At 41.0% G+C, this 25,183-nt stretch overlaps 1 protein-coding gene across 1 annotated transcript in view; it reads right to left on the bottom strand.

The window, feature by feature from the left end:
- The window catches only part of esyt2b (extended synaptotagmin-like protein 2b), a 269,639-nt gene that overhangs the window by 183,732 nt on the left and 60,724 nt on the right, over window positions 1-25,183 (bottom strand). Inside the window, exon 4 of the mRNA XM_034175565.1 lies at window positions 14,109-14,164. Within this exon, the coding sequence (XP_034031456.1) occupies window positions 14,109-14,164 (56 nt within the window). The remainder of the gene's footprint in view (window positions 1-14,108; window positions 14,165-25,183) is intronic.

Below are 25,183 nucleotides of genomic sequence, written 5' to 3'. Positions count from 1 at the left end.
AGGGTGCCATCTAGTGCTCGCACCTGCAATGGCGAAGGAAGCGCCACCAGAGGGAGCCCTACCTCCCTGGCCCATCTGCTGTCTAGCAGATTCCCTTCTGACCCTGTGTCTACCAGTGCTGGGGCCTGAAGGGTTAAATCCCCGCTAAGGATTGTAACTGGGAGTCGTGTGGAAATATGTGTGTGTCCCACGTGAATTTCTTGGCCCACCCTAAGCCCAGTTTCTAGGGGCGGGCGTTGGTGTTTAACCGTTCGGGGCAGTCTCTCAATTGGTACTCAATTGAGCCGCAAACAAAACACGCCCCGCGGGGAAGCCTCCTCTGTCTATTCGGTGGTCTGAATGTGGCCCTGCTCGTGTCCATAGCTTCGTCAGCAGGGGGAGCTGTAGCCACACGGGGCGTAGAGGCCATGGAGCGTGGGAAGGGCGGACCTTTTTCGGACCCGGAAGGAAGAGGGACGGCGCGTGCCCGGCCACGCCCCTCGTCTCGTTCCCGACGGCGTTCCTCCAACCGATTGTCTAACCGTATAACGAGGTCGATAAGCCCATCTAATTCCCGCGGTTCGTCCTTGGCCACCAGGTGCTCCTTCAGGACCGACGACAGTCCGTTTACGAAGGCGGCTCAGAGCGCAGCGTTATTCCAGCTGGACCTCGCAGCCGCAATGCGGAAGTCGACTGCATAAGCAGCTGCGCTCCGTCGTCCCTGTCTCATTGACAGCAGCACAGTTGAAGCGGTCTCTCCCCTGTTAGGGTGATCAAACACGGTTTTAAACTCCTTCACAAACCCAGTGTACGTATGAAGGAGCCGTGAATTTTGCTCCCAAAGCGCCGTAGCCCAAGCGCGTGCCTCTCCTCGAAGCAGATTAATCACATAAGCTACTTTACTAGCATCAGACGCGTACATGACGGGACGTTGTGCAAAGACGAGCGAACACTGCATAAGAAAGTCCGCGCACGTCTCCACACAACCTCCGTACGGCTCTGGGGGGCTTATGTATGCTTCAGGGGATGGTGGGAGGGGTTGTTGAACGACCACTGGAACATTTATAACCTGCACAGGGTCGGCAGGAGGAGGAGCTGCAGCAGCGCCCTGAGTGCTCGCTGCCACCTGTGCGGAGAGAGCCTCCACCCTGCGGTTCAGGAGGATGTTTTGCTCGGTCATCTGATCCAACCAAGCCGTAAAGGCGGTGAGGATGTGCTGCAACTCACCAATCACGCCTCCTGCAGACGCCTGTGCACCCTGCTCTCCCATTGGCTGTTCAACTGCTGGGTGACGCCCCTCGGAGTCCATGATGCTGGCCGAGATATCCTGTTGTGAAAGTGTAGTGACACGGACCCACAACAGGGGGCGCAAATGAACGGACAATAGAAGAAGTTAAATTTGAACACTTTACTGTTGTGAATGCCACAACTACACACAGCAGATTATTGAATGAATACAAAGTCAATTGATAAAGGTGTCGTGTGGGCAGGCTCGACGATAGGAGACGTCCGTCTGGAGAAGAACCGGAACCACACGATTTCCTCCGCCACCGAACCAGGAGGATACTGGAGCCGCCAGGTCCCGAGTCCCCCAGGTGGCCACCGTCTCCGCGTGTCAGATCTGGTACTGCTGGCGAAGAGCAAAAACAGTCAAGTGTGGGTGTGTGTACACCCCGTAACAAGGATGGTGGTTATTCCACCTCCACCTCTAATCACACGCTCGTGCAGCTCCTGTCTAATTACTTATCTGGCGGAAAGCAGAGCGAAGCAGTCGCAGCCTACGCCGATCCTTCGGGAAGACAGCTGCAACAATGTATCTACTGAAACCAATGTAGGAATACTCAGGCTGAGAGTGTTACCTCCTTAGAAGAACGATATCTCGGCGAAGTGGTGGAGGTGTCGTCCTGCTCTTATTTGGGATGAGGCGCAGATGATTGGTGACAGCTGTCATAGCCGATGAGTGACAGCTGTCAACCCGGCCGCTCTTGGGAGGTGGCAGCGCCCTCTCGTGCCTGAAGCCCGCACTTCAGACAGGGCGCCCTCTGGTGGTGGGCCAGCAGTACCTCCTCTTCTGGCGGCCCACACAACAACAGCTCCTGGTACTCTGAAGCTTAGGTTATAATAGTTTGACCAGAGACCCCTGAGCAAAGAATAGGTACACAGTTCAAACAGGTTTTAGCAGCTGATTGTACTGGAACACCCAAAACACACAGACACAACAGTCCATATAATAATGTCATTTATGTAGAAAGAGACAGTGTGGATAGTCAACGATATATGTGAGGGCTCAATACACAAGAATACTGTCTGTCCGACGACAGTGGTGTCTGTGAGGGCAGCAGCAACTGAGTAATACAATTAAAACAATTCAATTAAGCAGATGGTCAGTACCAGTGGTGGGCACAGTTCCGATAATCCGATAACCGATAATTATCAAAGATAATGTTTTCATTATCGATTTATCTTTTTAGATAACTTTAAAAACCATTATCGGACTAATTATCTTGCGATAAATTTTTGTCCGATAATTTTTAGACCGATAACGTGGTAAATAAAGTTGAACAGCTACAAATATTTATAAAACTTAAAATCAGTTGAGCACCTACCCGTTAAATGTTTCGTAGCTGATGTGTAGTTCTACTCTCTGCAAAACAGAGAAGAGCTGCTTTAAGAAGAAACCGCTCCATCCTCTGTAGACAAAGAAAAACTGGTCCCAAAAAAAAAAAATAATAATAATAATTTCTCTTAACCCCATACTGATACACGGGCAATATCACCCAGGTCATCCAGAGGCATACATTTTTAACTTATGGTTCAACTTTTAACCACACTAATGTTGGACAAGTTATTTAAATTAATGTCATGTCTGAAGTTTTATAAAGTGAAAATATCGGATATATGTTTTAGTTTTAAAGTAATGCGCTAATTTTTAAGGTTTTAGTGTAGATATATGCTGTGCCCAGCAGTGCATTGTGGGTAGGATAGGGTAATCTCAGTATGTTCACGACATGAGAAATGTATTTTAGACACTCTGATCAGGCTCTTATTTATAAATCAAAACCATGAGTCAGCATGGTTTTATTTTCCAAGACCTCCGCCTGACCGGAGCGTTGTGATTGGTAGAGAGCTGGGCTTCCAGCAGGGGGCAAGATGTTCAAAGACAGAAATGTGGGCTCATTGGTTGGGTTTGTTGTCGCTTTTGCTGTTACCAGAGGCAATCGTGGTGTTAAAACTCAAATTCAGTTTATTAGTAGTTGCAAATGAGACAATACTGGAATTTATCGGTTATCTGATAATGTTTCACTTATCTGATTATCTGTTACACTATGTAACAATTTTTGTTCCTGGCTTCTAAGTGTTATATTTCAACTGCTTATGTCTAAAGTCTATGGAAAAATGACTACATTCAGCACAAACTTTGATTTTATTTTTTTTAACGTTCTAGAAAGTTCTAAAAGTTTCTTGAAATTTCTAGATAATTCTGGAAACTTCTAGAAAATTCTGGACATTTCTAGCAGTTAAAGAATATTCTAGAAGACTACTCAGTAGTAGTGAAGGCTAATCGAGAATATTCTTGAAAACAGACAAATTTCAAAATATCATTGTCCTGATCACAGAAGCAAAGTTTCTGTGGAATAACAGCTATTTTCTATTGATTTAAGGCATAACAGGTAAGGAAAACATACTGTGCACCCAGGAACAAAACAAAAATAAATATTTGTTACATAGTGTTATCAAAGTTAATTTTTTTGGTTATCTGTGCCCATCACTGTTCAGTACACAGTTATCAAATATACTAGGTAAACAAATAAGGAATCTGTACTTAGGAAACGCAAACAGCCAACATGGGTGAACAACCAGATATCAAACACGGAGACAGTTATGCTGGGAAACAGGTATGAGAACAAGACAATCTGGCACTGGAGAAAGGACTGCAGACAGGTCAAAAGTGCATGACTCAATTAATGAGGAAGTGAGCAAGCATGTGAACACTAAAGTCTGTGTCTGTAAAATAGAAAGTAAAGCTAGTGGATATACACAAGGAGGACATACAGTATCAAAATAAGAGCACAAAGGGACATTGACACAGAGGAGAATTCACTGGAGTGCACAATAAACTCTCGAGAAGAATTATTAAAAATCCCAAGAGGCACAAAACAGACACTGGAGACATAAACCATGACACAGGTGAACACAGAGTGGAACGGCTGCTGCCGATATAAATTATAAAATGTGTAAAATAAAAGTAAATGGCTGTTGCCAGATTTCTAAGATACACATGAGGTTATCCCTTCTATGGTCAGCTGGTAAGGTCCCTCTGTTGCTGCTTTCAACTAAATCTGAAGCAGTAACTACAGTTTATACCTCTGGGCCTCTTGCACATCAGCTATCACCTTTATTACTTTGTGTGCACACCCAATCTTTAACACACACACTGAGTTCAACACCAAACACAGATCCATTTCAGTGATACAGAGCGCACTCAACAGACGTGTCACTATGTGTGAGTCCCCTGTGGAGAAGAAAGGCCCGCGCTCTGCTTGTGTCAGCAGGTTTATTCAGACCACCTGGGCAAACAACAGGCAGCCGAAATGGCAGAAAATCACATTTCACTTCACAGCATATGTCACTTTATCTGTGGAGTAAATAATGTATGACCCACTTAAGACCGCAGAAAGTAATTGCAATGTTCTCTCAGCCACTTTTAATCAACTTTCATTTAAACTCAACTCAGCCTTACATCCACTCTGTGAGACACTGCCCAGAAAAAGCTTTAATGAGAACAAATTCAGCAAGAATATGTGTAGCACCACAATGCCCTGTTCAAGCCCCATTTGCGCAGTATAAAAAAATAAATAAATAAAAAACACTACTTCATCAGAGATACACATCCAGTCTGACAGAGACGGTCCAGAGTGTCAACAGCAAAGAACTCATTTTGACACTGAAATGAGAGATGGGAGGGGGATGTTCCAACTCTGCAAACTCAACAGCTGTGCCAGTGACATATTGATCGAGTAGCTGTGCAGTGGCACCAGGAGGTTGGACCAATTATTTTTTCATGGGGTTCTATGCAGCTCTTTCTTTACTGACTTTATCTGCTTTTTTCCCCACAGATGCACGTAAAATAATGACAATGAAAAAATGGATCATAACAATGACAAATGCTGTTGCCCTCCAGAACCCTCATGTACTACAACACCTTCTGTGATGACATGCAGAGATGGCCACAGTTCAGCTAATTAGCTAACAACTAATTAGTGAAGCTAACTTTTTTGTTAGTGGATTAACATTTCAACTACTGTTGAAAACGTTTAGTGGACCAATTAGCTACCACTGAATTTTGGTGCACTATATAATTTAAGGCAGCTATATATATATAATTTTAAATGGTCAAAAACATTTGTAAATGTTCCTGTTGGAGCTTATAACAGTGACACAACGCACCAAGGTAATAAGCATCACCTCTGGTAGATAGATGAGCAGGAGGTCATGCCACGAGTTAGCTATTAATTAGATTATTAAAATTATTTTCCACGTGTATTTTTTATTTCTGAATTTTACTTGTTTAATATTTTCTGTCATCTTAACTGAGTGTATATTGAATGGAAACTACTGTTTCTGTCATCATAATATCCTTTGTTTAGCCAGACAAATCTTGTTGAGATTAAAATCTCTTTTTCAAAAGAGACCTGGGCATGAAAACCACATTACAATAGTTACAACATAAAAACAGTCTCTCAACATGAAGCACTATACAAGAACAAAACACAAGCATTCAATTAATATACATTAAAATCAAAATTTAAAATCAAGAATTAAAACATTTATACTGACTAAAGGTGTCATCCTCTCAAATTTTAAAAATTGATTTCAATTTTCCTATTGTGATCAACTCTGACAATTTCAGCTCCTTCTGTATATTATTCCAGGAGAAGGGAGCAGCGTATTAAAAGGCTTATTTTCCAACTTCAGTTCTGACTCTGGGGACTAACATCTGAACAATATCACAAGCGCAAACCACGATGATTCAGGTTCCAAACCACACATGAACACAGATATGAAGGCATCAAACCGAGGAGAGATTTATAGACAAACGTCATCCAATGAATCAATCTGAAAGCATACAGAGCAAGTAAAGTAGCAGCACCGGGCATGATTTCCAAAACCAGTAATGAAATACAGCACACAATGGTACACAATATCCAACTTCTTTAGGCACTGATCAGATGCAAAAAATAGGATTTGTTTATCAAGAAGAAACCTAATTCAGAGTTCAACTTCCAGACAAGATTTTCAATATGCAAGTGGAATGAAAAGTTCTGATGTAGCACGATTCCTAAATACTTCCTATATACCATAGTGTTTAGAATAATAGTAGTGCTATGTGACTAAAAAGATTAATCCAGGTTTTGAGTGTATTTCTTATTGTTACATGGGAAACAAGGTACCAGTATATTCAGTAGATTCTCACAAATCCAACTAGACCAAGCATTCATGACATGCACACTCTTAAGGCTATGAAACTGGGCTATTAGTAAAAAAAAAAAAAAAAAAAAAAAGCAGAAAAGGGGGTGTTCACAATAATAGTAGCATCTGCTGTTGATGCTACAAACTCAAAACTATTATGTTCAAACTGCTTTTTTAGCAATCCTGTGAATCACTAAACTAGTATTTAGTTGTATAACCAGTTTTTCATGATTTCTTCACATCTGCGAGACAATTTTGTTGGTTTGGAACCAAGATTTTGATTTGTTTACTAGTGTGCTTGGGGTCATTGTCTTGTTGAAACACCCATTTTAAGGGCATGTCCTCTTCAGCATAAGGCAACATGACCTCTTCAAGTATTCTGACATATCCAAACTGATCCATGATACCTGGTATGCGATATAAAGGCCCAACACCATAGTAGGAGAAACATGCCCATATCATGATGCTTGCACCACCATGCTTCACTGTCTTCACTGTGAACTGTGGCTTGAATTCAGGGTTTGTGGGTCATCTCACAAACTGTCTGCAGCCCTTGGACCCAAAAAGAACAATTTTACTCTTATCAGTTAACAAAATATTCCTCCATTTCTCTTTAGGCCAGTTGATGTGTTCTTTGGCAAATTGTAACCTCTTCTGCACGTCTTTTATTTAACAGAGGGACTTTGTGGGGGATTCTTGCAAATAAATTAGCTTCACACAGGCGTCTTCTAACTGTCACAGCACTTACAGGTAACTCCAGACTGTCTTTGATCATCCTGGAGCTGATCAATGGGTGAGGCTTTGCCATTCTGGTTATTCTTCTATCCATTTTGATGGTTGTTTTCCGTTTTCTTCCACGCATCTCTGTTTTTTGTTTTTTTTTTTGTCCATTTTAAAGCATTGGAGATCACTGTAGATGAACAGCCTATAATTTTTTGTACCTGCGTATAGGTTTTCCCCTCTCCAATCAACTTTTTAATTAAACTACGCTGTTCTTCTGAACAATGTCTTGAATGTCCCATTTTCCTCAGGCTTTCAAAGAGAAAAGCATGTTCAACACGTGCTGGCTTCATCCTTAAATAGGGGACACCTGATTCACACCTGTTTGTTCCACAAAAATGATGAACTCACTGACTGAATGCCACACTACTATTATTGTGAACACCCCCTTTTCTATTTTTTTTTTTTTTTTTTACTAATAGCCCAATTTCATAGCCTTAAGAGTGTGCATATCATGAATGCTTGGTCTTGTTGGATTTGTGAGAATCTACTGAATCTACTGATACCTTGTTTCCCATGTAACAATAAGAAATATACTCAAAACCTGGATTAATCTTTTAAGTCACTTAGCACTACTATTATTCTGAACACTACTGTACATCTTGATCATCTGATCTTGGCATGCTAAACCATGTTTACTCTATAGCAATCAAATTTCAGCTCAGCAGGTCTATTTTTTTCAGGGTGTTAGGGCCAAAAAAAAAAAAAAAAAGCAAGCCCAAACTAGATTCATATAACAAAAGTTAGCAGTTATCATTATCTGTAGATTCAGCTAAATGTTTCAGCAGTTTATCCTTATCACAGTTAACTTTTCAGATTGCAGATTAGTGGTTCTCAAAGCTAACTTCTAGGTTAGCTTTGCCCACCAATGACAACATACTACACTTAAGTTTTGTTTATTGAACACATGCTTAAAAAGTTAAGAATCAGAATTGGAATCTTTTCAAGCTTGGTGTGTCCATGCAAGATAAATTAAAAAACAACACAAACACCTCGATGAACACTGACAATAACTGATTTTAGTAGAGCAATAGTTAACAATGCACACTTATGCACTGAGCATCCCCCGCTGATAAATGGACTGCATATCTTTAGCATCTTCCCTTAGAAGCTCAAATCCCTTAACTGTAATGCCTCTCATTCACACACACACACTGATGTCAGTGTGCTGCCATGCAAGGTGCTCATTCACATACTGGAAGCAACTCAAAGATTAAGGACCTTTCCTAAGAGAGTTTAGTGATTTTCTTGTCTGACAGGGAATTCTCCTGAGGATTTTCTGGTCTCAAGCCAGCCGCTATAACCTCTCAACCATAACCTCCCCTCAGTAATTTGCACTATGGCATTCAATTGGCTTAGTGCTGGTTTAATTACTTTAGTTAATGAAATAGTTGATATTCAGTGAAGCATGTCTTTTGTGTTCCGAAACTGCACTTGAAAATAAAACAACCAGTTGTGTTGCTGATTGAACCCCGCTGCCATATCGGGATTTGGTAAACAGAATATTGGCAGCTCTGCTTTAAACCATTCAAGCAAACTCAATTTATGTAGACCAGATTGAGTTGTTTGTGTTTTGTTTTTTAACTTCGAGCTGGTTGACCGGTTACAGCCAACTAATACTGAAAACAAAAGATAACAACAACAACAACTGCAGGGATTAATAAATAACAATCAATATCTTGTTCAGTAAATTGGGGATTGGGGTCCTTAGAGGGTTTTGATAAAATCCTAACATGCTCAAATAAGAACTCATTCGGGATATACTCATTTACAATGTCTATATCAAAGTTAGTGAAAATCATGAAAAAATTTGTTCTAGTTATCATGGGCACAAGAAAGTGTGACTGAAGCATGCATGGACAGACCCCCTTCTGGCCTTATAGCAGGCGAGAGAACACTAGCTCTCTGCATTAAAGGGAACCTCTGACACTTTTCAACCTGGGTTTTATTTATAAATGATTTGGGATTTTGTTACTTTGGACAAAAACAAGTTTAATTAGTGTAATATTGATTTAGAACACAAACATGTCATGAACTAACCAGCATAATGTTATTATGTGGGACAAAGTAAAGACCACTTCTTGTTGCCACTGAAAAGAGAAACATGTACAAAGAATAAGTATTTGGGAGCATAAATAGAATTCATAGGGAAGTCAATGCAAATATTTTCTTCATGAAATATAAATAAACTTTTTAAGAGGATTAATTTTATACAGTTATCTGCTTATCTTGACCTCTAGTCCATTTGGTGGTGCTGCCCACTGAGGTATTATAAATCTACAGTATTGCAGATGAGGGGCTCTATCTGTAAGATTTTCAACTCTCACTTGTAATAACTCAGTGAAACACAGTGCCATCTAATGGACTGGAGGCTAATGTAAGCAGCTAACTGTATCATCAGTCTTAGAAAGTGTATTTATATTTCGTAAGGTGAACATGAGCGCATTTACAACCCCAATTCCAATAAAGTTGGGACGTTGTGTGAAATGTAAATAAATGTAAATAAAAACAGAATACAATGATTTGCAAATCCTCTTCAACCTATATTCAATTGAATACACCACAAAGACAAGATATGTAATGTTGTAATGTAATGTTGTAATGTAATGTTAATGTTCAAACTGATAGACATTTTTGTTTTTGTGCAAATATTTGCCCATTTTGAAATGGATCCCTGCAACATGTTTCTCAACGTTCAGTTCCAAGGAATTTAGGGATTCCATCATCTACAGTCCATAATATAATCAGAAGATTCAGAGAATCTGAAGAACTTTCTACACGAAAGTGGCAAGGCCAAAAAACCAACACTGAATGCCTGTGACCTTCGATCCCTCAGGTGGCACTGCACTAAAAACCAACATCATTGTGTAAAGGATCTTACCACGTGGGCTCAGGAACACTTCAGAAAACCCTTGTCAGTTAACACAGTTCGTCGCTACATCTACAAGTGCAAGTTAAAACTCTACCATGCAAAGTGAAATGCCGCCTCCTTCTCTGGGCTCATTTGAAATGGACAGATGCAAAGCAGAAAAGTGTGCTGTGGTCTGATAAGTCCACATTTCAAATTGTTTTTGGAAATCATGGACATCATGTCCTCCGGACAAAAGAGGAAAAAGACCATCCAGATTGTTACCAGCGCAAAGTTTAAAAGCCAGCATCTGTGATGGGATGGGGGTGTGTTAGTGCCCATGACATGGGCAACTTACACATCTGTGATGGCACCATCAATGCTGAAAGGTGACATGCTGCCATCCAAGCAATGTCTTTTTCAGGGACGTCCCTGCTTATTTCAGCAAGACAATGCCAAGCAACATTCTGCACGTTACAACAGCGTGGCTTCATAGTAAAAGAGTGCGGGTACTAGATTGGCCTGCCTGCAGTCCAGACCTGTCGCCCATTGAAAATTTGTGGTGCATTATGAAGCACAAAATACGACAACTGAGACCCCGGACTGTTGAACAACTGAAGTCCTATTAAGCAAGAACAGGAAAGAATTCCACCTACAAAGCTTCAACAATTAGTGTCCTCAGTTCCCAAATGCTTATTGAATGTTGTTAGAAGTAAAGATGATGTACCACAGTGGTAAACATACCACTGTCCCAGCTTTTTTGAAACGTGTTGTTGCAGGCATCCATTTCAAAATGAGCAAATATTTGCACAAAAACAATAAAGTTTGTCAGTTTGAACATTAAATATCTTGGCTTTGTGGTGTATTCAATTGAATATAGGTTGAAGAGGATTTACAAATTCTTCTTCGTCTATTGGCTGTTCCCATTAGGGGTCGCCACAGCAGATCAATTGTTTCCATCTCAACCTGTCCTCTGTATCTTCCTCTGTCACACCAACCACCTGCATGTCCTCCCTCAGCACATCCATAAACCTCCTCTTTGGCCTCCCTCTTCTCCTCCTGCCTGGTGGCTCCATCCTCAGCATCCTTCTCCCTATATACCCTGGGTCCCTCCTCTGCACATGTCCAAACCATCTCAATCTCACCTCTCTGACTTTGTCTCCAAACCGTCCTACCTGAGCTGTCCCTCTGATATGTTCATTCCTAATCTTGTCCATTCTTGTCACTCCCAAAGAGAATCTCAAATTATTGTATTCTATTTTTATTTACATTTTACACAATGTCTCAACTTCATTGGAATTGTGGTTGTATCTTTGTACAGATCCCATCTGTGCAACTAGATATAACATTTTTGCCTGTTTTGCCTGGTGACAAGAAGCCAGTGTTTTTAGCTTCCCCTGCACGATAACATTATGTAGCTGATTAGCCTGTGATGGCACTTGCGTTTAAAATCAACACTGCAGTTTTTGTCCTAAGTAATAAAATAACCCATAAACACCTCAAAAAACATAGAGCCCAAGTTGAAAAAAATGAAAGTTCTTCTTTAAGTACTACCGACCACACACTACAAACATTTACATTTCCGGTGCATTCAAAAAGTATTCACAGCACTTCACTTTTTCCACATTTTGTTATGTTACAGCCTTATTCCAAAATGGAGTCAATTTCTACCCACAACGACAATATGACAAAAGTTGTTTCACATGTACATAAGTAGTCACACCCTTTGCTCAATACTTTGTTGATGTACCTTTAGCAGTGATTAGAGTCTCAAGTCTTCTTGAATATAATGCCACACGTTTGGTACACTTGTCTTTGGACAGTTTTGCCCATTGCTTTTTGAAACACCTGTCAAGCTCCATCAGGTTGGACGGGAAGCGTCGGTACACAGTCATTTGCAGATGTCTCCACAGATGGTAAATCGGATTCAAGTCTGGGCTCTGGCTGAGCCACTCAAGGACATTCACAGAGTTGTCCCGAAGCCACTCCTTTGATATCTTGGCTGTGTGTTTAGAGTTACTGTCCTGCTGAAAGATGAACCGCCGCCCCAGTCTGAGGTCAAGAGTGCTCTGGAGCAGGTTTTGCCCAGGACATTGCTGCATTCATCTTTCCCTCAATCCTGACTAGTCTCCCAGTTCCTGCGGCTGCTAGCATGACGCTGCCACCATCATGTAGGGATGGTGCCTGGTTTCCTCCAAACATGACACTTGCCATTCATGCCAAAGAGTTCAATCTTTGTTTCATCAGAGAATTCATCTGTTTCATCTGGGCCGAGCAGCTTGGATCACAGCTGACCCTTCTCACCCTGCACACGGTCTATTCGAACCACTCCCCTCGGGCAGGAGGCTACGGTCCATCCGGAGCAGAACCTCCCGCCATAAGAACAGTTTCTTCCCCTCTGCTGTTAGACTCATGAACACCTCATAACTCAGTCACCTTAACCTTAACTCTGTCACTTTATCATTTTATCACGGGTCACTTTAGACAAATGTACTTTGGTTTTTAATTGCACTCCTCCCACTGCACTGTTTTTCTGTTGCACACAGCCTTTCATATTTCATCTTATATTTTATCTTATTTTAGCACATATTTTATATTTTATCTTAGCATTTTATATTGCTTTCTGCTTAATGTTGCACCATTATATCAAAGCAAATTCCTAGTCTGTGAATCCTGTTCACTGGCAATGGCAATAAACTTCTTCTGATTCTGATTCTGAAGAGAATTTTGTTTCTCATGGTCTAAGATTCCTTCAGGTGCCATTTGGCAAACTCCAGGTGGGTTGCCATTTGCCTTTTACTAAGGAGTGTCTTCCGTATGGCTACTCTATCATACTTGACTGATTGGTGGGTTGCTGCAGAGATGGTTGTCCTTCTGGAAAGTTCGCCTCTCTCCACAGAGGAATGCTGGAGCTCTGACAGAGTGACCATCAGATTCTTAGTAACCTCCCTGACTAGGGCCCTTCACCCACTGATTGCTCAGTTTAGACGGGCAGCCAGCTCTAGGAAGAGTCCTGGTGGATCCGAACGTCTTCCATTTACTGATGATGGAGGCCACTGTGCTCACTGGGACCTTCAAAGCATCAGAAAGGTTTCTGTACATTTCCCCAGATTTATGCCTCAAGACGATCCTGTCTTGAAGGTTTACACGCAATTCCTTTGACTTCATGCTTGGTTTGTGCTCTGATATGCATGGTCAACCTTGGGACCTTGTATGTATACAGGTGTGCATTTCCAAATCATGTCCAATCAACTGAATTTATCCCAGGTGGACTCCAATTAAGCTGAAGAAACATCTCAAGGATGATCAGTGGAAACAGGAGGCACCTGAGCTCAATTTTGAGTTTCATGACAAAGGCTGTGAATACTTATGTACGCGAGATTTCTTAGTTTTTTAATTATTAATAAATTTGCAAAAATCTCAAAAAAAAAAAAAACTTTTTCACATTGTCATTATGGGGTGTTGTGTGTGGAACATTGAGGGAAAAAAATTGAATTCATCCATTTTGGAATTTGTAACAAAACAAAATGTGGAACAAGTGAAGCGCTGAGAATATTTTCCTGATGACATTCACCTTCTGTCTAGCTCAACATATTGCCACATTATTATATTAACAGCTGGTGTGTTTATGCATTTCATGCCTTGCAGCAAACATATGTTTAAAAGTATCTACTGTCTACAAATTACTATTTTGTTGCAACTCAGACCTTTTGAGTCTGTGTTCAAACTTTAGGAAGTATTTTCTCTGACTTCTTCAGCTGAAGTCACAAACCTAGACTTCTATCCCTAGAATCCCTTCGCTAAGGCAACACGTTATTTATAATTGGGGTATATTCAGATATAGGACAGGCCGCAGTGAAGGTACACTCATAAATCAAGAGAATATCCTTAAAATATATTTATGGATAAATAGGAGTAAACTAGTTTAAAACTTAGTCATATTTTTCTCTCTACCTTATACATACACAAATATAAGGAGACAAGACGTGTCTCCGAGATTAACAAGATGATCACATATGAAGTGACTTACTTGAGCCCAGGAATGTCCAGTATATTGGTCAGTCCAGTCCAGTTTATCTCCACAATCTAAGGGAATGAGAAAGCAAAGAAGGTGATCAATTAACAGCCGACTGCTCACCTATCTGAATGACTTCATTAAAACTAGTACAGTGGACGTGTGAATAGCTGTATATTGATCCAAGCAATTTATTTTACTGCGTTCTCTCCCTTGTGCTACATGTGCCACTCAACTTGTTTCCTGACAAGCAAATAAAATGATTACTAAGAGCACAGACATGATATAGACTGAGAGAAGCTTGAGGACACTGAATAAATCTGAACTTTGACTTTTTGCTTTGTGTCAGTGTTCATTTTAAAAACGCTTGTCTGAATAACATTTTGGTTGGCAAATGCTGCTTAAAGTCAGTTCCATGCATATTTTGACAGCAAATCGGCATTTTGCTTCTGTACACCACCACAAAGCATTTGAAGTGAAACAATTAAGATGTGCATGTACTGTAGATTTTAAGATAGAGTTTGAGGGTTTTAACAAAAAATATTGCATTAACCATTTAAGAATGACAGCAACTATTATAAACAGTGCCTGCATTTTCAGAGGCTATAACTAAACTATATATATATATATATATATAGTTAATACAAACCAACATGTTTACAGAAAGTTTTCTTTAGATGAGTGAGGTGATAGATATATGAACATTTCCATATCAGTCACTGAATATGTATTGAACCTCATTTACATCAATCATTTACAATTACTGTGTGATAAATATGTATGGCATAGGCAGAGGAGTGTGGGAAGCCACCAACACAACCGACACCTTTGTGTGTTGTATTACCAGTTATTTATGGTGTAGGTGGCATGGAGAAGAATTTTCTTAAAAAACCCCCATAAAATTTCAGCTACAGTTTGGCAGAAGGCACATGAGAGAATTCAGCTTAGACTTGATCAGTTTTAAAATCCTTCTCTGTCCTACTGTGCCAAGAAGCTGTGACTGGCCATACAACAGAAAGGTTGTACTGCAGTTTCTGCAATCACATCCACAGAAATCTATAATTCCTTCAGTTTTCATTGGTGGATGGGTGTCTTGCATGTGACAAAGCTAAAAGTCTACACTACAAGCACATCTTATCCATTTCATTTCAACACAGATGTCACACCATGACTAGAAAAAAGGCATAGAAGTGTACATCCTTCTGGCAATGAAATGCAAACACATCCAAAGTATTTAGGCAATTTTTGTTTCTACATTTTTAATTTTGTCTATGAAAGTGTCCCTTTTCTCAGTATTTCAAAATGCACTGTTTATAATCAGCTACAGATGAGTCACAACTAGCATTATAAGAGCCAAGGTTCTTGATGGAGCTCAGTACAAAAACACCTGGCTTAATGAAATATTTATGAAAATAGCAGCAGCTCTCTAGAGTCTGGTTAGTCTGTAGGTTGTAATGAGGTTAAGTGCACTTTCTGGTCCTCGGCACCAGTTTTTATAAAGTATTCCAGAAACTAAAACTAACTTTTAAATGGAGGTGAACCAGTTGATTAATGAATTTATTAATTATTTTCAATAACTGACTTGGTGTGTTACACACACATGGCAACAGAGTGTGTGTAATTTATTAAGGGAAAGGCCAGATTTGGACTTTGGACAGATTCTAACATGCTATTGTTTTTCTGTTTTTTCTTTTTGTAAATGTTATTTATTGAGGACAGACTGTTATTAGACAGTTTTTAAACCTCTTTGAGTATGTGGTTTAGACAAGTTCACAATTTGTAGAATTATGTTTGAAAAATTTTGTTGTTGCCAGCATCACCGATCATAGAGATGCCTATTTGATCGACGGACAAGATCAGACAGGCATATCCATGGATTATGATGTCAACAACAACAAACATTTTCAAACATAATTCAACAAATTTAAGTGGACGTTTTTAAGCACAAGTTCAAAGAGGTTTAAAAGCTATGTATAACAGTCTGTCCTAGATATACGAGGTCTATTAGACAATAAACCGACCCTTTTATTTTTTTTTAACTATATGGATTTGAATGACGTGCGATTCCACCAATCATGCTTGAACCCTCGTGCGCATGCGTGAGTTTTTTCACGCGTGTCGGTGATGTCATTTCCCTGTGGGCAGGCCTTGAGTGAGATGTGGTCCCCCCCTCTCGGCTGAATTCCTTTGTTTCACACGCTGCTCCAGACGGCACGCGTTGCTTTATCACAATTTTTTCTGGACCTGTGAGGAATATCCGAGTGGATACTATTCGAGAAATTAAGCTGGTTTTCGGTGAAAAGTTTAACGGCTGATGAGAGATTATGGGGTGTTTCTGTCGGTGTAAGGACTTCCCACGGAGCGGGACGTCATGCAGCGCTTCCAGGCGCCGTCGTCGGCCTGTTTCGACCTGAAAACATCCTAATTTAAGGCTTAATTCACCCAGGACGTCGTGAGAGAACAGAGAAGATTCAGAAGAGGCCGGCATGAGGACTTTATGCGGACATTCCACTGTTTAAGGACATTTTTTAATGAAAGACGTGCGCGCAAATTCGCAGAGTCGTTTCCGTGACGACATTCGCAAATTTGTGTGCACCGCAACAGGAAAAACACCTCCGTGTTGAAAACCATTTGTAAAATTCAGGCGGCTTTTGATGGCTTTCAACAGGTGAGTAACTGAGAAATTGTTTAACAGCTTGGGCATGTTCCAACTTGCCCGTTAAGGTTTCCAACGGAGGTGTTTTTCCTGTCGCGACCCCCTGCGGTCGGGTCCGGCCCGACATGCGACTCTGCCCGCACGTTTTTTCATTACAAAATGTCCGTTAACAATGGAATGTCCGAATAAACTCCTCATGCCGACTTCTTCTGAAAGTTATCTGTTCTCTGATGACTTCCTGGGTCAACAGAGCCTGAAATGTGGAAGTTTTCAACTTGAAACGGTGAGACGCTGCCACCTCGAAGCGCAGATCGCCATCAGGCGCCATGGGCCATCCTTACGACGACAGTAAAACTCCAAAATTTCTCATCAGCCGTTAAAATTTTCACCGAAAACCAGCTGAATTTATCGAATGGTGTCCACTCAGTTGTGCCTTACAGGTTTTGAAAAAAATTTTATCAAACAAAGCAGCAGTCTCTGAGCCATTCCTAAACAATGAAAAAATTGACGAGAGGGTGGGCCACTCCTCACTCAAAGACTGCCCACAGGCGAATGACGTAACCGACAGGCGTGAAAAAACTCTTGCATGCCCACGAGGGTTCAAGCATGTCTGATGTAATCACACGTGATTCAAATCCATATGGTTTTTGAAAAAAATAATAAGGTCGGATACTTTTCTAATAGACCTCGTATAACATTTAAACCAGTTTTTCCTCAAGTAAAACAGAAAAACAATGACTTGTTAAAATCTGGAACAAGTCAAAATCTGCCCTTTCCCTTAATATATTATGCACACTCTGTTGCTACGTGTGTGTGTGTGTGTGTGTGTGTGTGTGTGTGTGTGTGTGTGTGTGTGTGTGTGTGTGTGTGTGTGTGTGTGTGTGTGTGTGTGTGTGTGTGTGAGACACTTAGTCAGTTATTGAAAATAACTGACTAAGTGTCTCACACACGAGTAACAGTCCATCACGTCCATGGACTCTAATGTTTGCAGATGACAGTGTGATGTGTAGTAAGTATAGCCTCCAGGTTGAGGCAATCAGGAATCAGTGAGATACACAACCTGTTTGTCCAAGAAGCCCAATCTCTGATGTAATCAAAAAGGTGTGTATTCACCAAGAGGCAAAAACAGGTCACACAGTACAGGCACAGTCAGTACACAGTGGTTGCTGCAAAGGCTCCAGTTCATGAGGCAAATTCTGTGTCAAAATCCAGCCCAAAAACTGTGCACAGTTAATCACAAAAAGACTCAGGTGAAAGTACCAAAAATTAGCAGGTAAAAAAGTAGCAAAAGTAAAATCACTGGGAACGAGTGATACAAAGAAAGATGAGAATAGTAACAGCTAAACTGACCACCATATGGCAATAAGAGACAACAAAGGCCTTTCTCTTAAAGTGGCCAGAGAGCAATCAATGAAATTATGGACCAAGGGTGAGTAATTATCAAAACACAGTGCACCTAAAGGGAAAACAGAAAATAACTGGAGAAGGTGAATGCTCCAGAGATGCACAACTAAACAAAAGCATAAAGCTCCAAATGTCCCGGTGAAAACAAAACCAACCGGGGAGTGAGCTGTGAAGAAGGAACAAGGGAAAGAGTGAGTGCAAGAAATAAAAGGAAGATGTTAGCAGAGAGCCGCCATACGAGTGTGCTCTGTGCAGAACAATCAAAATAGTGTAAAAACAGGAGAGAAACGACCGCGCTGTTCTGCCCAGGAAACAAAAAGAGAGACGACTGAGGAGCAGAGGAGAAGACATTAAACCCCTTTCACACTGGCGTATTTGTAGAGCTGCTCATTGTGGCGTTGTGTTTCATTTAAATACACCCGAAATACGCGCGTACTCAGCCTTTTTCAGTGTTCGTTTCATACTTGCAGCTGCGTGTTCACGTTTTAATGTGTGCACACAGTCGTGTGTACCATGCTGCTATTAAACCAGTTCAGTGCTATTTTCTGCCTCTGTGGAAGTGCGCTCTGTTCTCTACTGCAGGTGTGGTGCGGCTCAAAAACATTTAACATTTATTATTATTATTATTATTATCATCATTTTTTTTTTTGTCTTGGTGGAACACTTTCATTGTGTACAGATGCTGCTGAGTCTGGCTGTGGTAAAGGCTGCCCTGAACGAAACACTGTGACTCGTTAAACTTTTAAAGCTCCAGTTGCTCCGATCAGGTCCGCTGATTTGATCAGACCTGATCGATCAGGTCGTCTGATGAGCGCACCGACATGCAGCAAGTGCGCTTTTATTTTAAAGTCACAGGTCAAATCAGACCTGATCGATCAGGGCGTTTGATGAGCGCACCGACATGCAGCGAGTGCGCTTTTATTTTAAAAACACAGGTCCAATCAGACCTGATCAATCAGGGCGTTTGATGAGCGCACCAACATGCAGCGAGTGCGCTTTTATTTAAAGCCACAGGTCTAACCAGACACAGAGAGAGAGAGAGAGAGAGAGAGAGAGAGTGAGGGAGAGCATGTGCGCGAGAGAGAGTGACCGACCGACCTGCTGTTTCTGTTGTGTTTCTGGATTTCTGAGTTGAGGTTCGATTCCCTGTTCTGAACACAGAGGTGCTGTGGGCTGTGTGATCATGTTCTCATGTTCTCCAGCTGATGCACTCAGTTTTTGGTTGTGTACAGAAGCGCAGTGTTGCACAGATTTGCATGCAGTAACACTGTGCTGCGTAGACCTGCTTCAGACTGTGTCCAGCGCTCTACGCCGAAGAAAATTAAACGTTTAATTTCTTCCATCCTACGCGCGTAACGCTCAACATACTGCTGCGTACGGAGCAAAAACTCCACGTAGAGCTGCTAAAAGTGGGTGTAGAGCTGCTCAACTCAGCGTAGACGATATGCTGCAATGAGCAGCTCTACGAATACGCCAATGTGAAAGGCGCTTAAAGGGTTGAACTACAACCCCTGGCAAAAATTATGGAATCACCGGCCTCGGAGGATGTTCATTCAGTTGTTTAATTTTGTAGAAAAAAAAAGCAGATCACAGACATGACACAAAACTAAAGTCATTTCAAATGGCAACTTTCTGGCTTTAAGAGACACTATAAGAAATCAGGAAAAAAAATTGTGGCAGTCAGTAACGGTTACTTTTTTAGACCAAGCAGAGGGAAAAAATATGGAATCACTCAATTCTGAGGAAAAGAATGCTCCAACACATCACTAGTATTTTGTTGCACCACCTCTGGCTTTTATAACAGCTTGCAGTCTCTGAGGCATGGACTTAATGAGTGACAAACAGTACTCTTCATCAGTCTGGCTCCAACTTTCTCTGATTGCTGTTGCCAGATCAGCTTTGCAGGTTGGAGCCTTGTCATGGACCATTTTCTTCAACTTCCACCAAAGATTTTCAATTGGATTAACATCCGGACTATTTGCAGGCCATGACATTGACCCTATGTGTCTTTTTGCAAGGAATGTTTTCACAGTTTTTGCTCTATGGCAAGATGCATTATCATCTTGAAAAATGATTTCATCATCCCCAAACATCCTTTCAACTGATGGGATAAGAAAAGTGTCCAAAATATCAATGTAAACTTGTGCATTTATTGATGATGTAATGACAGCCATCTCCCCAGTGCCTTTACCTGACATGCAGCCCCATATCATCAATGACTGTGGAAATTTACAGTTTCTCTTCAGGCAGTCATCTTTATAAATCTCACTGGAACAGCACCAAACAAAAGTTCCAGCATCATCATCTTGCCCAATGCAGATTTGAGATTCATCACTGAATATGACTTTCATCCAGTCATCCACAGTCCACGATTGCTTTTCCTTAGCCCATTGTAACCTTGTTTTTTTCTGTTTAGTTGTTAATGATGGCTTTCATTTAGATTTTCTGTATGTAAATCCCATTTCCTTTAGGCGGTTTCTTACAGTTCGGTCACAGACGTTGACTCCAGTTTCCTCCCATTCGTTCCTCATTTGTTTTGTTGTGCATTTTCGATTTTTGAGACATATTGCTTTAAGTTTTCTGTCTTGACGCTTTGATGTCTTCCTTGGTCTACCAGTATGTTTGCCTTTAACAACCTTCCCATGTTGTTTGCATTTGGTCCAGAGTTTAGACACAGCTGACTGTGAACAACCAACATCTTTTGCAACATTGCGTGATGATTTACCCTTTTTTAAGAGTTTGATAATCCTCTCCTTTGTTTCAATTGACATCTCTCGTGTTGGAGCCATGATTCATGTCAGTCCACTTGGTGCAACAGCTCTCCAAGGTGTGATCACTCCTTTTTAGATGCAGACTAACGAGCAGATCTGATTTGATGCAGGTGTTAGTTTTGCAGATGAAAATTTACAGGGTGATTCCATAATTTATTCCTCAGAATTGAGTGAGTCCATATTTTTTTCCCTCTGCTTGGTCTAAAAAAGTAACCGTTACTGGTTGCCACAATTTTTTTTCCTTGAGTTCTTATAGTGTTTCTTAAAGCCAGAAAGTTGCCATTTGAAATGACTTTAGTTTTGTGTCATGTCTGTGATCTGCTTTTTTTCTACAAAATTAAACAACTGAATGAACATCCTCCGAGGCCGGTGATTCCATAATTATTGCCAGGGGTTGTACATGTTTGTGAATGAGTGGGAGGCCAGTAAAATAATGAAGGTGTAAAGACAGTGGTGTAAAGCCCCTGTCACACCGGGACTGCTCCCAGTTGCGTCGTGTGTCGTCATGACGATGCCATGTGGAAGCAACCTAGTGCCGAGACGATGCAGCGCCACAAAAGCGCAAGGGCGCAAAGGACGAAGCAAATCGGACACCAAAAATTAAACATGTTTAATTAAACATGTTTAATTTTGTTTAATTAAACGTTTAATTTTTGCTTGTGTCCTCTGATCAACGCAGAATTAAGTGGTTTCAGCGCAAGTCAGAGCAACAGGACGGTACTCAGCGTGACTGGAATCCACACACTCACAAGACGTTACCCGACGCCAATTTATGATTCCTGCTGTGTTCCATTGTTCCCGAAGTATAAATTGCACAGGATCATTTTTATACCATGTACACAATGCAAGAAAAAACATGCACAAAAAAGAGCACAGAAAAAAAATGATCACAGGTGATCCATGCTCTGCACAGACCACCCCCACCCCCCGGCTCTGCAAGCATGTGAACCGTGGATTAATTGCAAAGTTTACATAATTGTGAATTTTTGTCATGGTGACTTGCAGTCATGTTAAAATCACTCTTGATGGACTTCCGGTTGCATATGTAGAGAGAGGATGCACTCCAGAGGGCTCCTGGTTCACTTTCTGCTACTTTTTATTTTACCAATCTTCCTCTCAGAACATCAACATAATATTTTTTATGAGACTTTTGTAAGGGTTTATCTTGCAAAAATGAGCAATTCTAAGAACCTTAAATCAACTAACACTGCGCATACCCCGGCTACACATACCGCCACGAGTGCTGCAGGGAAACGAGCATCGTTTGCGGCTTGCAGCCCGCCAACATCGACCAAAGTTTCAACATCTGAAGAACCTGCAATTTCTGTGCCCATTGCCATGGACCAACTGTCTGCAGAATTTGCAAAACAGAGGACCTCACTTTGGGACGACATCTCATTCTTGATCCAAGCAGTTAAACCACTACATGCCTCACTGGATTTATTTAAAACAACAGTGGACTCTTTTCAAAAGCGCCTTACCTCCGTGGAGTCTGTAGCTGGGGACAGTTTTGAATGTTTAGCAACAGTAGAGTAGACCATCATTGAGCTTCAAACCCAAAACTAGTCTCTCCTGGACAAACTGGATGATCTTGAGAACCGTTCACGGAGAACCAGCCTCTGCATAATAAATGTCCCTGAAGGCAGCAAGGATGGTAAAAATCCAGTCAAGTTCATGTCCAAGCTGTTGATGCAAATTATGGGACCAGACATCTTTCCTGCACTACCGGAGTTGGAGAGAGCCCACCGGACCCCGACCTTCAGGACTGGCCACGGGAAATCCTCCCACATGTTCCTGGTCTGCTTTTCCAAATTCCAACAGAAAGAGGCTCTCCTGTGCTGAGCCCGAAATCACGAGCTGAAATATCTGGATGGCACTATCCGTGTGTATCAGGACGTCAGCACTGCACTGGCCATAAAAAACGGGCCGCGTTCAACGGCGTGAAATGAGCCCTCTACCAGAAGAACGTGAAGTTCCACCTGCTGTACCCGGCCCGGCTGCGTGTCATGTACCAGGACGCGGTGCTGATGTTCGTCTCGCCTGATGAAGCTCAGAGGTATTATGACGAGACGTTCGCATCCTCCTGATTTATGGTATGGACACCGACTGATGTTACAGCTGGACTGATATTAGATTTAAGTTTTTATCTATAAATTTCCTGTTATACAATAATCTGTTTGCTATTTCAGTTCATGTGTTCTCTCACGTGTGATTATCTGTTCTAGATATACAGTATGTCACTTAGCCATTTTACACACATATAATTATTTCTCTAGTCCAGCCTGTTTGTTGTTTCATCTAAATATGAGAAGACTCTGAGATTGGTTACTTAATGTTACTGGGGGCCCTCCTGAGTACAAAGATTCAGAAGCTGTATTACCAGAAGTGTTTGGATATAGTGTGCAGCCTGCAGCTTGCCTCAGGGGCAAGTATAGGCTTAGTTTTGATTTTAGTTTTGTTGTTAATGACGGTTTTGGTTAAGGGAAGGGACACTTCTAGATTTCTGCAAATCTCATTTTCACCTGTACTCAGAAACAATGTCTATGAACGTATATGTTTTGTCTTAACTTTTTGTGTTATTATATTTTCCACTTTTACCTAAAACATGATAGATAGCACTAATTAAAGATGTGCTGCTGCACAGTTCATTAAATTGGAACGTAAAAGGATTAAATGGGCCTGTCAAAAGAGCCAGAATATTCATTCACCTCAAATACTTAAAAGGTGATATTGGTTTTCACAGACTAAAAACATAGGTGGGTTGAGCAAGTGCTCCATTCAAATTTAAACACTAGAACAAGTGGAACAGCCATATTGATTCATAAGAATATTCAGTTTAATGCAACTGCTATTATTTCAGATCCACAAGGAAGATTTGTAATGGTACCTGGGCTCCTCTTACACAGACCCATTATTTTGGTTAATGTTTATGCTCCGAACAGGGACGATGAGGACTTTAGAAAAAAGAAAAAAAAAGATCTCATCAATACAAAATTTGTCCTCTCGACAATTAATCTTTGGTGGTGATCTGAACTGTGTCAATCCTGCACTGGACCATTCTGCCCCTAAGGTTGTGAACACTTCAAAGATGGCTAAGTTCCTCGCAACTTTCATGGACCATATAGGGAGTGCTGACCCTTGGCGTTTTTATTTCCACAAAAAAGTCATTATCTTTCTTTTCTCCAGTGCATCATACATATACTAGAATAGATTTTTTTTTAATCAATCAAACCCTTCTTCCCTATGTTAGGAAAGCAGAATATTCCACCATAATTGAATCAGATCATGTCCCTGTGTTACTGAAGCTGGAATTTCCTCTTTATAAGTTCGAACGTCCCCTTTGGAAATTTGATAAACATTTACATGTGCCTTCTGTGAACTAGTATCCCAGAAAATTGACGACTTTATAGATACAAATCAAAAGGACAATATTTCCCCTAGTATTCTATAGCAAACCCTGAAAGCTGTCATCAGGGGTGAGATTATATCATACTCAGCCAAGATTAATAAAATGAACAGATCTAAGCAGGAGAAGCTTATTAAATGAATTAATGCGGTGGATGCTCAATACACCATTTCACCCACCCCTGAACTCTATAAAAGAAAACTAGACCTGCAAACACAATATAATTTGGTATTAACTGAAAAGACTGAACGAAAGCAGGCCACGGAGCAGGTGATTAGAGACCCTGCAAAGCTTATGACAAATATGGGTGTGGAATCAATTATCTTAGTGGGGAAATTAGTGCTGAAAACCCACTATGGTGATAGTGCAGTTTATCTGCCAGGGAGGGAAATTCAACAAGTTGAGACTGTGGCCTGCTTTCGTAAACGTGTCCATAAAATCATAGAGTGATGTGCTTTGCAAACTTAATACCCATTACTACATTGGATGATGCTGAAATTGAGGATGGCCCAATGGTTGTTCCAGCAATATCAAAGATTTTGTGTATGCTACCTACAACGTGTGTGGAATGTCTCAAACATAAACCTGCTTCTAGGCATCTTATGCTACTCTGGAACCAACCCTAAACCCAAACAGTTCAACTGCCAACCCCAATGAGGTCCTTAGTCTGGGTCTCATTAACATAAGATCACTATCCTCAAAATCATTGTTGATTAATGATCTAATTATTAATCATCACTTAGATATGATTGGGTTATGTGAAACTTGGCTTAAGCCTACAGCTATCCTCCCCTTAAATGAGGCCTGCCCACCAGCATATACATTTAGTCACGTCCTTCGCGAAGCAAGGTGG

Source organism: Thalassophryne amazonica, chromosome 1 (assembly GCF_902500255.1).
Source record: "Thalassophryne amazonica chromosome 1, fThaAma1.1, whole genome shotgun sequence".
NCBI classification, from domain to species: domain Eukaryota; kingdom Metazoa; phylum Chordata; class Actinopteri; order Batrachoidiformes; family Batrachoididae; genus Thalassophryne; species Thalassophryne amazonica.
The sequence above is the reverse complement of the archived record's forward strand: the minus strand, read 5'-3'. Positions and strand labels throughout refer to the sequence as shown.